Source organism: Pteropus vampyrus, unplaced genomic scaffold, assembly GCF_000151845.1.
Source record: "Pteropus vampyrus isolate Shadow unplaced genomic scaffold, Pvam_2.0 Scaffold65, whole genome shotgun sequence".
In the NCBI taxonomy this organism is placed as follows: Eukaryota; Metazoa; Chordata; class Mammalia; order Chiroptera; family Pteropodidae; genus Pteropus; species Pteropus vampyrus.
In genome coordinates, this window is record NW_011888846.1 from 6,111,428 (window position 1) to 6,124,205 (window position 12,778).

At 35.9% G+C, this 12,778-nt stretch overlaps 1 protein-coding gene across 1 annotated transcript in view; it reads right to left on the reverse strand.

Moving 5' to 3' along the window:
• Positions 1-4,880: 4,880 nt before the first annotated feature.
• The window catches only part of LOC105292896 (rab GTPase-activating protein 1-like), an 88,949-nt gene continuing 81,051 nt past the window's right edge, over positions 4,881-12,778 (reverse strand). Inside the window, exon 13 of the mRNA XM_011361287.2 lies at positions 4,881-4,974. Coding sequence (XP_011359589.2) covers positions 4,945-4,974 — 30 coding nt within the window. The 3' untranslated portion in view covers positions 4,881-4,944. The remainder of the gene's footprint in view (positions 4,975-12,778) is intronic.

A 12,778-nucleotide genomic window follows, 5' to 3' on the forward strand; every position in this document is an offset into this window, starting at 1 on the left:
AAAATAAAGGAAAAAATACTAATTTATATGTATGTTTAACTCTTGGTAGGGGAAATCCTCAGACATAAATATATGATTAAAATCTGATTGGTCAAAAACAGTATTAAAGTAATAAAATAACGCCATGGACATTATTGTCTTTCTTTCCATTTCTCCAAGTCACGGTTTTACGTATAACGCACATGTATCGAGTTTGAAGACTAGGAAAAACTGAGAGAAGAGAGTAGAGGCTCTAGGAGGAGCCAGATCTGGGCTGGACACTGGCCACAGAACCCATGACCTAGGAGGTTTGGGATGTGTCATCCTCTCCACGTGTAAATGGAGATAATCATATCTACCTTTTTTTTTTTATCATTAGTTTCGAGTATATAGTACATCGGTCAGACATTTAGATAGTTTATGAAATGATCCCCTGATTGCCCTTTCTCCCCTCTGGCTCTACACCTAGTCATTATATTACTGCTGACTGCAATAACATCTACCTTTTAAAGTTTGTTATTTAATTAAAAACTAAAAGTAAACCCTGAAAAGAGCATAGCAGTTTTTCATTCAAAGCTCACTGATAGTGTAAGTAAACATATTCATTATTGTCAACTGGTTTTTTGTTCAATCATTTCTCCTTAAGAAACTATAGCCGCAAGTAACCTGTTGAAGTTAGAAAATTAATACATCGTCTGAATCTAACTACGCATCTTAGAAATTTCTGTGATTAGCAACACAGTAACATAAAAGTTATCAAACCTTAGTTCGTGAAAACCTCAGTTACACAGATCCTGCGATTCCCAAATAACTGATTTCTTTCCTCTTTTTAAATTTTAAAATTTTTGTTTTACTCTATTAAATTTTACATTTAAGCCTTTATAAGATATATCATCTACTTCTCTGCCTTCTTAAACTAAGAATGCTGAACATAATTTAACATTAGCCTGGTAGGCTGGAATCATCGCCATTAACATCAATTAGAACACTGACTTATGACACAATCATACCTTTGCAGCTGCTGAATTCAATATATCTTACGAGAGACAGAGAGAGACAGAGACAGAGAGAGACAGAGACTGGTTTAATTTGCAAAACCAACCAAGCATCTAGAAAAGAATACATAGCTGGCCAGATTTTCTGACTCTATTTGTATAACAAGTATAGCAGTACCCCTCCTTCCTCTTCTAATTTGCAATCTTTAATTTTCTAGAGGCTTAAATATCAGAAACTACACTTATAAGAATTTTCTTCTCAAAGAGTAAATAGCAGACCTGCTCTTTGGGTAAAGCGCCATAGCTCAGGCCGGAGCTGTCAGTTATTTCTAGATAAGGGAGGTAATAACCGTTTTAGTATGGCAATAGTATGATAAGTACACTTAAAAAGAACACGGGAAAAAGGAAATTCCAAGCTTTCTTATATCTTCCATGGAAGAGCTCTCCATCAATCACATTGTTCTTACTTCATGAAATAACCAATCTGGAAATTAAACTGTTTAAAAAGATTTTTGTATCAATGAAATCTCGTCAAGTATTATCTCACAAAAGGGTTCAATACACCAACCTACCTTTAATTTTTGTATGGTAAAAACACAGAGGAAAAAGTTGAACTTTAAAACATCTCCTACAAAAGTCTATTAAAAGTGTATGAAAACAGCATATCAGTTACATTTTAAATAATGGGTTCATATTATAGGAAAGAAATGTTGAATCAAACTCATTGTTAATTGAAAGAGATTTTCCCTTATAAAAAAATTTCTATTTTTTAAAATATCTTATTGTTATGGCAACTGAAGCGCTAAAAATAATAAAAGAAATATCAAAGTTGTTATAGCAACTAGAATTTCAAAAAGCCATGAAGTGTAAAGTAATAAAACCTTTACTTGGCTTGAAATGCAACATCTATGACTCAGTTTTCAAAAGAAAACTTGAAATACTCATGCTCTTGTCTTTACAAGTTGTCTCTGGAGTCCAAATTTAAAAACAAAAACCTTCAGCATAAGATCCGAAGTATTTTTTATATTCCTCATATCCCTCATCACGCTATACATATTCAACAACGCTGCTCTGATAACTACACAAGTTACCAAACTCCACGAACAGCAAGAAATGTTGATACGTCAACAAACGCATGCTGAATTGAACTCGACTACTCAGGGTTTACATAAAACCTGGATTTTCTGTTCTTCCAACCTGCTTCTTACCTCCAGTGCTCACTGCTCTGCTCTAGAAAGCACTAAAGGTCGGAAAGATCTACTCACTGTCAGCGTGCTTCGCCCAGACTCACCCAGATGGAGTTCGATAAAATTAAAATTTTACTGAAGGCCTATCGCATGCTCGGTATTATTCGAGGCTCTGACACCTTTTTCTCACGGAGGTCACAGCCTCGTGGAGAATGAACTGAAACATGGCCCATCGCTGGCACGTAAACGCAGCGTGGGGAAGTGAGGGGGTCACAGGGGGAGCTCATACAGGTCCGACCCACACTGGTCAAGTCACTGAAGGCCTGCACCCTGAGAGTTACATCAACTGATTATTTTCCCAGAGACAGATTAAGAAATTAACGTTTTAGATTTACATGCTTTGCATTAGAAAATCGAGGTAAGTCTTACTTTACATATCTTCATTTGATCCTTTCTAATCGCTAATGACCACGATTCAGCGGGGAAACGTAGTAGCATATGGTGCTAACACTGTACATTTCTCTAGAATTTATAGGCTGCAGAGAACTGGCTTGGAACAGACCCCTGTGTACGTCTCTCCGTAGCCTTCTACTTTATTTGTATTCTTTATCCATCTCCTTTTATTAGTATTTTTTCCCAAAAAAACCGTTGGCTTATTTTTAAGCTAGCAGTGGTTATCTTGTGAGCTAGTAAAGACGACCTGAGAAGCTCAGACTGGGCTCGGTGAAAAAGAGCCATGATTTATTTCTAGGTCTAAATTCTCCTTTAGACCCAGAAAGGGAGCGAAGCAGCTCGTGGCTGGGACGGCCTCCCGTTGCAGAGTCCGATGGCTTTCGTGACACGTGCTCTTCCCCTCCCAACTCCCTCGGGAAGTGACTAACGATGACTGCTACTACGCTGATCCTGAGCCCGATGCATTGTCGTTTACTAAAATGAATACCTGTTATTGTCCTTTAGGTAAATAATTTAAATACCTTGCTTTATTCCAAAAAAATAATAAATAAATAAATGAATGAATAAATAAATAAATAAATACCTTGCTTTATTCTTAATCCGCACGTATTAGTCTTATCCAACAAAATCTTATTTTCCCTAACTTTTACCAAAAAAAAAAAAGAGTACAAGCACTCAAATATATCAGACTGTATCTTCGAAATATAAGTAAATTATTCAAAAATTAATTTGATCATGATATTTAACATTGTAGTGTAATTTATATACATGTAGTGCCTGTATGATTAATTTTATAATAGTTGTTGGATTTCTACTTGTTTATGCCACATACATAGCGTTTATGTCTATGTACATATTATACATTTTATATTTTTCAAACTGGAGTCTAAGGAATCTTTGAGAGTATATCTTTAGTGGTCCATGAACACGCTATAATATTTTTTAATTTTCAACTTTGATTTCCACAACAGTCTAAAGGTTTCCTGAAGTAGATTCTGATAATCTGGCTGCTCCCTCATACCAAAGTATCATTCTGCAATTCTGATGCCAACATTTGCTGAAGCATGTACCCTGTATGGGAGCCAAGTAGTTCTTAATTTGTTGCAGGCTAAGAAAATAGAGCACAAAGGCACATAATATGTAAATGATGCACTAAGTGAAGGTCACATGACCTAACAACACACCATACAAATAAGTTTTCCCAGTGGGTTGGAAAAGCATGCCGGGAAAACGTGAGTCATCCGAAGGCACGTGGCCCCACGAGGATGCCAAGCTCAAAAAGAAATCTTCACTGTGGCTGTCGGGACCACGTTCACACTGTGAACAGCAATTTAATGTCAGCAAAATAACCTCTCTATAACATTAATTAATACAGTTAGTACAGGTTTTCATTGATTTTATAGTGTGCTTGTATTTGATTTATTATGGTCACAAGCGTTAAACATATAAAGAGTTTATATTTAATTTTATATTGCCGTCTATTTAGGTAACATTGAAATAATATTTATAGTCAATGTTGGTGTAAGGGGATCATTGAGGACTTCCCCCCCCACCCCATGAAATGGTGTGGCATGTTATTCAAAGTTGAAAACTCTGACAACATACAGTAGCTGATATTCAAAAGATGTCTTTTAATAATGATGGTTAAGTTCTCTGGAAATACAAGTGAAAGGGAAACAACGCGAGAGAAAACTAAGTAGGTTATAAGAAAATAACAATATTTGCGTCTACAATGCCCATAAGCTTATAGAAAATATCCAATTACAAATCATATGACCAGATGAAAAAAGTTATAAAAGAGATGACATAATTATCATAAGATGCTCATTTAAACATACATTTGCGTTTACACGAACGCACTAAAGAAACGTCTGGATTATTACCCCATCCTCCGCACACTTCCCCCATACCCCGTTTCCACCCCATACACTGCACTGTCGGCTCCTAGACCTAGCGATTGTCTCATTTATCTTTGTATCCATCGTGGAGCCTAACACAATTGCAGATATTCAGTCCATATTTCTGTTGACACAGCACTTTCCCCCCAAAGATCTCATAATGTTTTAGAAACAGACATTACTGACTCTATACTGTATGGCTTATTCCAGATCACATTAAACATATGATGGAACAGGAAATGTCAACAAAAAAGAATGGAATGAAAACCTTCTAACCCTCAGACCAGGGATTCCCTAAGCACGAGATCATTAAAAGTCTGTTGCAGAAGCTTAAAATAATTTACTTAACAATTTAATTCACCCACCAACAGAGTTTTGAGTATATTCAACCATCTTCTTCACTAGCTTAGAAGCTCCTCCGAAAACCTCTCATTACGTTATCTTCGGTGACAAGCACAGCGCCCGGCGCATAATAAAAGATAATAATATTTGCTAAATAAATTGATTTGTTTTTTCCCTGCTGAATATCGACACAAAAGATTATTTTATAAAGCTGGAGTCAAATCTAAAATAAACAGCAGGATTCTCTTAAAATATCAGAAATCGGGGTGGTTTAAACTCACCCAGAATATAAAGCTTTTTAAAAGCAAGCTAAAAATATTATACTTTCTCGTCATCTTTGGGTCATGTTTTGAGGGAATGAGGAAAATAAGAAATCAGGAGACTGACCTACATCTGCCAATACAACTTTGTTTTTCGCCAGGCAGTTGCAAAGCTAAGTGGCTAAAGTGATTAGGTAGCATAGGGAACAACTCAGAACATTGAACCTTTGACAGAAATCACTTTTAAGAGACAGAAATTGAGAAAAGAAAGAATAAACCTATCATGCTGTTTTCAAGGCACGCCTAAAAGAGGAATAAATGTTGCCAAACTGGCAAGAGCCTAATAAGAAAATGTCTCTCTTAGGCAGGGTTTGGGATCAAGAAGAAAATGGGATTAAAAACCGAATTAGAACCCTGAAGTAGGGATCAGCGATGGGTTTGGTAATTTTGGCCCATTAAGCAGAACCATGCGACCATGTTTACCAACTCAAGGTGGGGAACGGGACTGCAAACGTTCACATACACGTAAACACTTACACACATATTCACGGAGATTAAATGTTCCCGTTCATCTAACACTGGCATCTCCACAATGCCAGCTTCAACCCAGCAACGCTCCAAGTGTTCTCAGGGATGACACAGACCATAACACAGGCTTAGTAAGTGTGGGTCTGCGACGTGGACGCCTATCACAAATGTTACCACCCTCTGCTTTTCCCATTCACTCTCGCTTATCCACCCCCACTTTCAGATGCTGAAATAATCTGGTAAACAAGCGGTATAAAATAGATGATTGATAGAAATGCAGTTATTTAAAAATTGAAGCTTTTTGGAAAAAAAAATATTTATGTTCAAAGAAAAATATGCTTAGGGTTAAAAGCAGATTTTCATAGGATTTAAATGTGCCAAAAAGATGCCAGAATTAACTGGGTATTTAAAAATCAGAACACTAACAGTAAGTAATCTATAATCAACATTTATGCTAGGAAAAAACTGCTCACAGAATTTTATTAATACCCAGTATTCTGAAGTTGCTTATAAAATAACAATGAAATGAATCAACTTCTGATTCTCTTGTTTCTTTTATTATATATAAAGTATTTCGAATCTATGCCTTTTGAATAATATCAAAACCTTGGAGTGTTAATATTCCAGTCTTTCAGCAGTCTTCACAGAAAAAGGCATGCATTAAGGTGTATTTGTGATAGAAAAGTTTTAGAAAATTTTAGAAAACCATTTATCTAATAACCCTAGCATATCTTTATACTTGTAAATTTGATAGCTCTACTTGTTTAAATGCTTACATATGCAAATATTATCTGGGTACCAAAAGACACTGCAGAAATGTGAGGGATTCTGGTTAGAGTAATGGGTTAGAATGACATTTTCCTTAATAACTCCTTTTATAAATGTACCGCCCAAGCTGAATGTCATTATGGGACTATTTATAATTTAGAGCTTTCTGTCAAGATGATTTTATGCCCTGGTATGGCACTGAGTAGGCTGGAAACAGTTGTATGCCCCAAAGGAAAATGAAATTATCAGTGTCGCTCAAGAGCGAAGGTTTTAAACACAAAAGTATTTCTCACAGAACATGAAAACGATGGTGGCTAACTGATTGCAGCACACAATGAAATTCTGCCGCCTGAGCAACAACAATTACAATGATAAATGTTATTCCATCAATGAACTTTCTTCTAAGTATATGAAACTTAATTATAAATATAACTCTAATCCTTTGAACTTCCTAAGAAACTAGATGTATGGCGTTATCACAATTAAGGTCTTTGTCTGTGCACAAATTGGGTGTTAAAAGGTTTTGGAAAATTTCAGACAAGCCATTTACCAAACAGCTCTGGAATGTATTTACATTTGTAAATTTTAACTTTGCATAAAGTGGGTTTAACCAACAAACAGAATCAAGAGAAAAATGTCCATTCTAAGGTAACACAGGATGTACTGTATTTGTGAAAAACACTGTTCTAAATCCCACCATTAACAAAAGGCAGAATCATCAGACTAACGGTGTTGGGTTTGGCTCGGTTTTGTTCTTTTTTAACTTATTCAGTTTTTTAAATCCATTTAGGTTATGTCTAATTTACTCCTTATATTTGGGGATATTTTCATAAGAATCCAAGTTTGTGGAGAATTCTGAATATAATCATTGCAAATAGTCTTCGTGTCTCAGGCAAATGCTACTAAAAAAGACAAAAGAAAGTTCTAGTGGGCCTGGATGACAAGGAAAGTCACTTGACTTCTCACAGTCCCAAAAGCCTAATCTGTCTCATTTATGAAATGAGATACGTACCAAATGAAGGAAGCGATAGCAACACTAGTCGCTTTTTTAAGTTCTTGAGAACCCTGAAATTTTTATAGTCACAAGAGTGCCTATTAAGAATGTTATAAATGTGGGCTGGGACACAGGACTGTAGCTATAAGAGACATGGAAAACTACTGATAAAGAATAACATACTACAGTGTCTATGGGTCAGACAGGTCAACTCCCATCTACAGCAAACGCCACAACAAATTCCAGTGGAAAAAACTCAGCATGACAGAAAGATTCCCAAAGCTGTGGCTGATGACCCGCACATCTCAGATAATATTCAGCATGTAACAGTCTTCCTTACCAACTGAAACATAAAAAGAAGTAGCAAGTCCTCCATTATTTGCTTGCACCGGCCAACGACCAACGAGGACAATTTAACCATTCTGTTCTAAATGTTAAAGGATAATCCTATATGGTCTCATTTTAACTTACATTCCAAATGTACACTACAATTTTTTAACAATAATCTTGCCAATAAAATGCTAATCGTGGAGATAAATGAAACAAAAGTGTACTATAAATGACACTATTATACAGATCAATAAATATATTAAAGACTGGAATTTATTCTTGTTTTTATTTCATAGTAGCAATAAGACACTTCAGAAAAATGTGATTTCAAGATTACTGCATTGAATGTGGTTTGAATCACTCAGCACCTTTTGTTTCCTATGTAAGGGACAAAAAGCCAATTGCTGCCCAATTTTGATTTAAATTATGGCTACTGTTATTTAAAATACGGTTGAGTACACATGTCTGAGGTGCCTTATATTAAAATCTGAAAAGCACATGATAAAACATTTCTAAAACAATATGATGTGATTTTCATCATTACCAAAAAGCATTTAATCACTAGAGAAATATAGAAATAACGTGGCCTTGAGAGCAGAAATGAAGGTTAAATCTGCATTTTACAAATTTTAAATGCCAAGTTGAGAATTGAAATGTAGCAGAAGTTAAACTCTGAGCCAGCGTCTGCACTGGCCCTGAGGGTGTGCAGTCTGAGAGTAAGGCTCGTAGAGGTCATTATTCTTCCACTGGTAGAACGTCTCGTCCCGAGCCAACACTACCGAACACAGCACTGCGCAACCTTCCTTTGGTCGTGGGTCAGGAAAAAAGACATATCCGATATGCTACAAAGGCCATGAAAACCTAGTCACACATTTCCTTTCATCATTCAGTAAACTTTTCTTGAAAGCCTACTGTGTACTATGCTTTCTTTTTGAAATCCCTTGGTTTTGGTCAAATATGTCTTTTCTTATGAACTGAAGTGACTTTTTCTTTAGGAACTAGGCACTTAGATCATTTGCCTTTGGCCTACATATCCTAAAATAAATATATATTTTTTCTGTTTCTGAAAAGAAAGTAAGTTTAGTTCCAAACAGATGTCATATATATAAATCAAAAGTAAAATGAACACTCAGTCTACCTTCTGTACTTAAATTACCTACAGAAGTTGTTCCAAAATTAGATTTGAGGGCTTGGCACCAGACAGACGATAGCTTTTACAGAACAGTACTCTATACTAGGAAAGGAAGAAGAGAAGGAAGGAGGGAGATGGGAAAGAAGAAAAGAAAGAAGCGAAGAAAGAAAGAACCTTCAAAAGAATCTTCAAAAAGATTATAGAGAAAACTTATTAAATATAAATATTTAGAATGCATTTTCATCCCAAAGCATATTGATTAGCATTTAAATAGCCCTTTTGGCCCAGAAGTCTTTTAAACGTTTTTATTAGTTGATTCATAATTCAAAGTACAGGTAAACAGCACCTTGGAAATATTATACAGTTCATTTTGATAGAGAAAAGCGGTTTTACACACAGCACATTTTCCACATCAATAAAGGGGGGTTTATTACTGGCCTAACTCAGTATTATAAGAAGCTTTCATAAGGATAAAAATCAGTATACAGAAAAACCTTATAAACCCTGAAGGGTTATTTCTGGGGACTAAATGTTTGTGTCTCCCCAAAATTCATATGTTGAAATTCTTATAAACGCATCTGAGAAAGCTCCCTTGCCCCCTCCACCATGTGATGACAAAGCAAGAAGTCACCATCTAAGAATGAGAAAGTGGACCCTCATCACACACCAACTCTGCCTGTGCCACGACCTTGGACTTTCCAGCCTCCAGAACTTTGAGAAGTAAATTTCTGCTGTTTAGAAGCCACCTAAGAGATATTTGAAGAAATAACACCTTAAATCTTTCCAAAATTGGTGAAAGACATAAATTTACAGATTTAAGAAGGTCTGTAGCCCCAAGCAGAATTAACATGAAAACCATGCCTAGGCATATCACAGTCAAACTGTTGAAAATCAAAGTGACAGAGACAAATCTTGAAAGCAGCCAGAGAAAAATGACATATTACATACTGGGGAACAATAATTCAAATGATGCGGGACCAGCTGTAAAATTTGTGGGTGTCAGTGCAAAAAGAAAATATAGGGTCCATTATTAAAAACTATTAAGAATTTCAAAACGGCAATGGCAGAAAATCTAACCAAGCGCAGAGCCATTCTAAGTGTGAGGCCTTAAGCAACTGCACATGCTCAAGAAACTGATTCTGGAAGAATAATTCGCTTTCATCAGAAATTACAGAAGCCAAAAGGCAGTGGAATAACATCTTCAAAATGCTGAAAGAAAAAACTGTCTACCCAATAAATAGTCTATGTCCAGGGAAAATACCCTTCAAGAATAAAATCAAAATAAAGACATTTTCAGATAAAGGAGAACTATGTTGTCGCCAACAGACCTGCACCAAAGTAATGCAGAAGAGGTTATTTCAGGCTCAAGGGAAATGAGAGCAGAGAAAAACGTGGGTCTTCAGGAAGAAATGAAGAGCACTGAAAATAGTAATAAATATCTGGATTTTGTTCTTTATCCTAAATACATCACTGAAAGGTTTTTTAAAAAGTTCTCTGGCTGCAATTTAGAGAACAGGCTGTTAGGAAAGCAGGGTGTGGGAAAAAATGGAAGTGGGAAAAGCATTTAGAAAGCTGCTGTTGTCACCCTGGAAGAAGATGTACCTAGGACTCTAACAATAGCATAGAAGATGGAGAAAACCTATGTTTGAATCCCAGTTGTAACATACAACCTATGCTCTTTCTAGCTATACTGGATTCACTTCGACAGGAAGAAAATACAAAGTATTTTCTCAATTTATGATACTGGCAGAAGATGAAGCTCAAGCTTCAGTCTGTCTTAGAAGGGTCCCTAGCAATATCTTCACATCATTATATGCTCTTGGAAAATTCACACACAAAAAAAATTTCCCCCCAAAATTATATGTGTCAGGCCCAACAAAATGCGAATCTATATTGGACACTCAAATGAAACTAAGCATAAAAGGAAAGATGAAATGATAGAAATGAAAATTACAAGCTTGTATATAAATCCTCTTGCGCATTAGAATGATACTAAACATGCCTTGAATAATGAGTGTCATTTAAAAAGCATTCCCACAAATTAAATTAGTAACATTCAACCTAATGTTCTCTAAATCAACAATCTCGATTAATACATAGTATGTTCAAGATCTTATCATTATGTCTATGTCAATGAACAAATATGTCATGAACAATAGCTAAACTCATTTTCTTCCTGGGAATGATTTCTAAAAAGTAATATAAATAAAGAGGCTCTTTGAGTCAAAGCATTTAGTATGCATCGCTGCATATCCACAGCACAGGTGCTGGCCAGGTTTTCCTAGAGGACTGTTTGTCACAATATCTTTCTGGCTACATCTTTACCCATTTCCAAAAAGAAAAAAAAAAAAACCACATAGCTCTCCAATAACTTCAACCTCTGTGTTAAGCTACTACCTCCATGCTAGAATATTCTAAATTGATGTGGCTGGCTAAGGAAGAACTCCTCTCTCAATATAACCCGAAGGAAGAAATGTGAACAGGACTTATCTTCCTAAGGAGTAAAATGTGTTACAGTTTTAAATGTGATCAGTCAGGTAGTCCAGGAATGAAGATTAATGGAAGTAAAATTTAATTCTTGTTCTTTGGGCTCAAATGGAAAACCTAAGAGGCCCCATACATTTTGAGAATTAAAGAAGCATGAATCAAAAATGAAAGTGGACAGCCAAAACCCAGGAGAGAAAAATCGTTCAGAAAAAATCATCTTCTACTTCTTTGATTCTCTGACTTTCCCTCCTTCTTTTCCATCAAGCAAAAGCTAAATGTCAGATGATTTAGATGTTACATAAGGCATAAATTAAGAAAAAAATGTAAGCCTTATCAGGCAACTATGTTTAACACATTTTTATGGTTATCATTTTTATATTTATTTATGTAGTATTATTTTAGGTTTTAAACTATATTGTCTTATTATCCATCTTTTCATAACATTAATGTTTAGTTATGAACTCTGTATTATGATTAAGGCCAGCCATGATTAGAGAAAATTTTTAAGACTATTCTGTAGTAAAAAGTGACTTTTTAGTATATTTTATCTTTCTTAACTAGAATAAGCCAGAAATAATTACATGCATTCACTGAGCTAATAGCCAGTCAAAAAGTACTTCAGAAACATTTTAGAGTTTAAGGTCTAGGACCTAGACCCTTGCTACTCAAACTGCGTAACTGGCAGTAGTGTTGGCATCAGCCTATGGGGTTGTTAGAAACGAGAATCGCAAGCCCCACCGCAGATCTACTTACTCTGAATCTGCGTTTTAAAAAGATCTACAGCTGCTCTGAATGCACATTAAAACTCGAGGTCTGTCCTAGATAATGATCCTGACCAAAAAAAAAAAAAGCAACAGTGAAATTAAAACTGAATGCAAACAAACCATGAACAGATTCTCAGGAATCGACTTGGTGCTTTAATGACTAATTCGAGACTTGCAGAGAAGTATGGAGTTGGTGCCTTAGATTGTATTCTGTTTATACTCTACATAGGATCAAAGTGACATAATGTTGGCATTTAGTTATACTGCCATATTTTTCTGGGACTAAGTAATCCTTAAAGACTCTTTGGAGTGCCTCTGAAGCATCATGAAATCCTTAGCAAACCCTTAAAATTACCAAGACAAGACATGGGTTTCTCAAAGATGCTTCTCTGTTGCAGGCATTCTTAGTGAACATCTCTATCTCCAGAATAAAAAGACACAATCATGATTTAATTGTAAACATTTTCTCAAAGTATTAATATGCCACCAGAAGACCCCTATGTCCAGGCACTGTCAGGGCTTAAGACACTGAGTCTGGTGCAGACTGGATAGAAGGGAGCACCAACGTGACCTTCCTTGCCCCCTGCACGGTGGCGAAACCATTCCACGTGGCAGTCATAAACACCACTGGTGGCAATAATGCCTACTACCTTGCTGAATC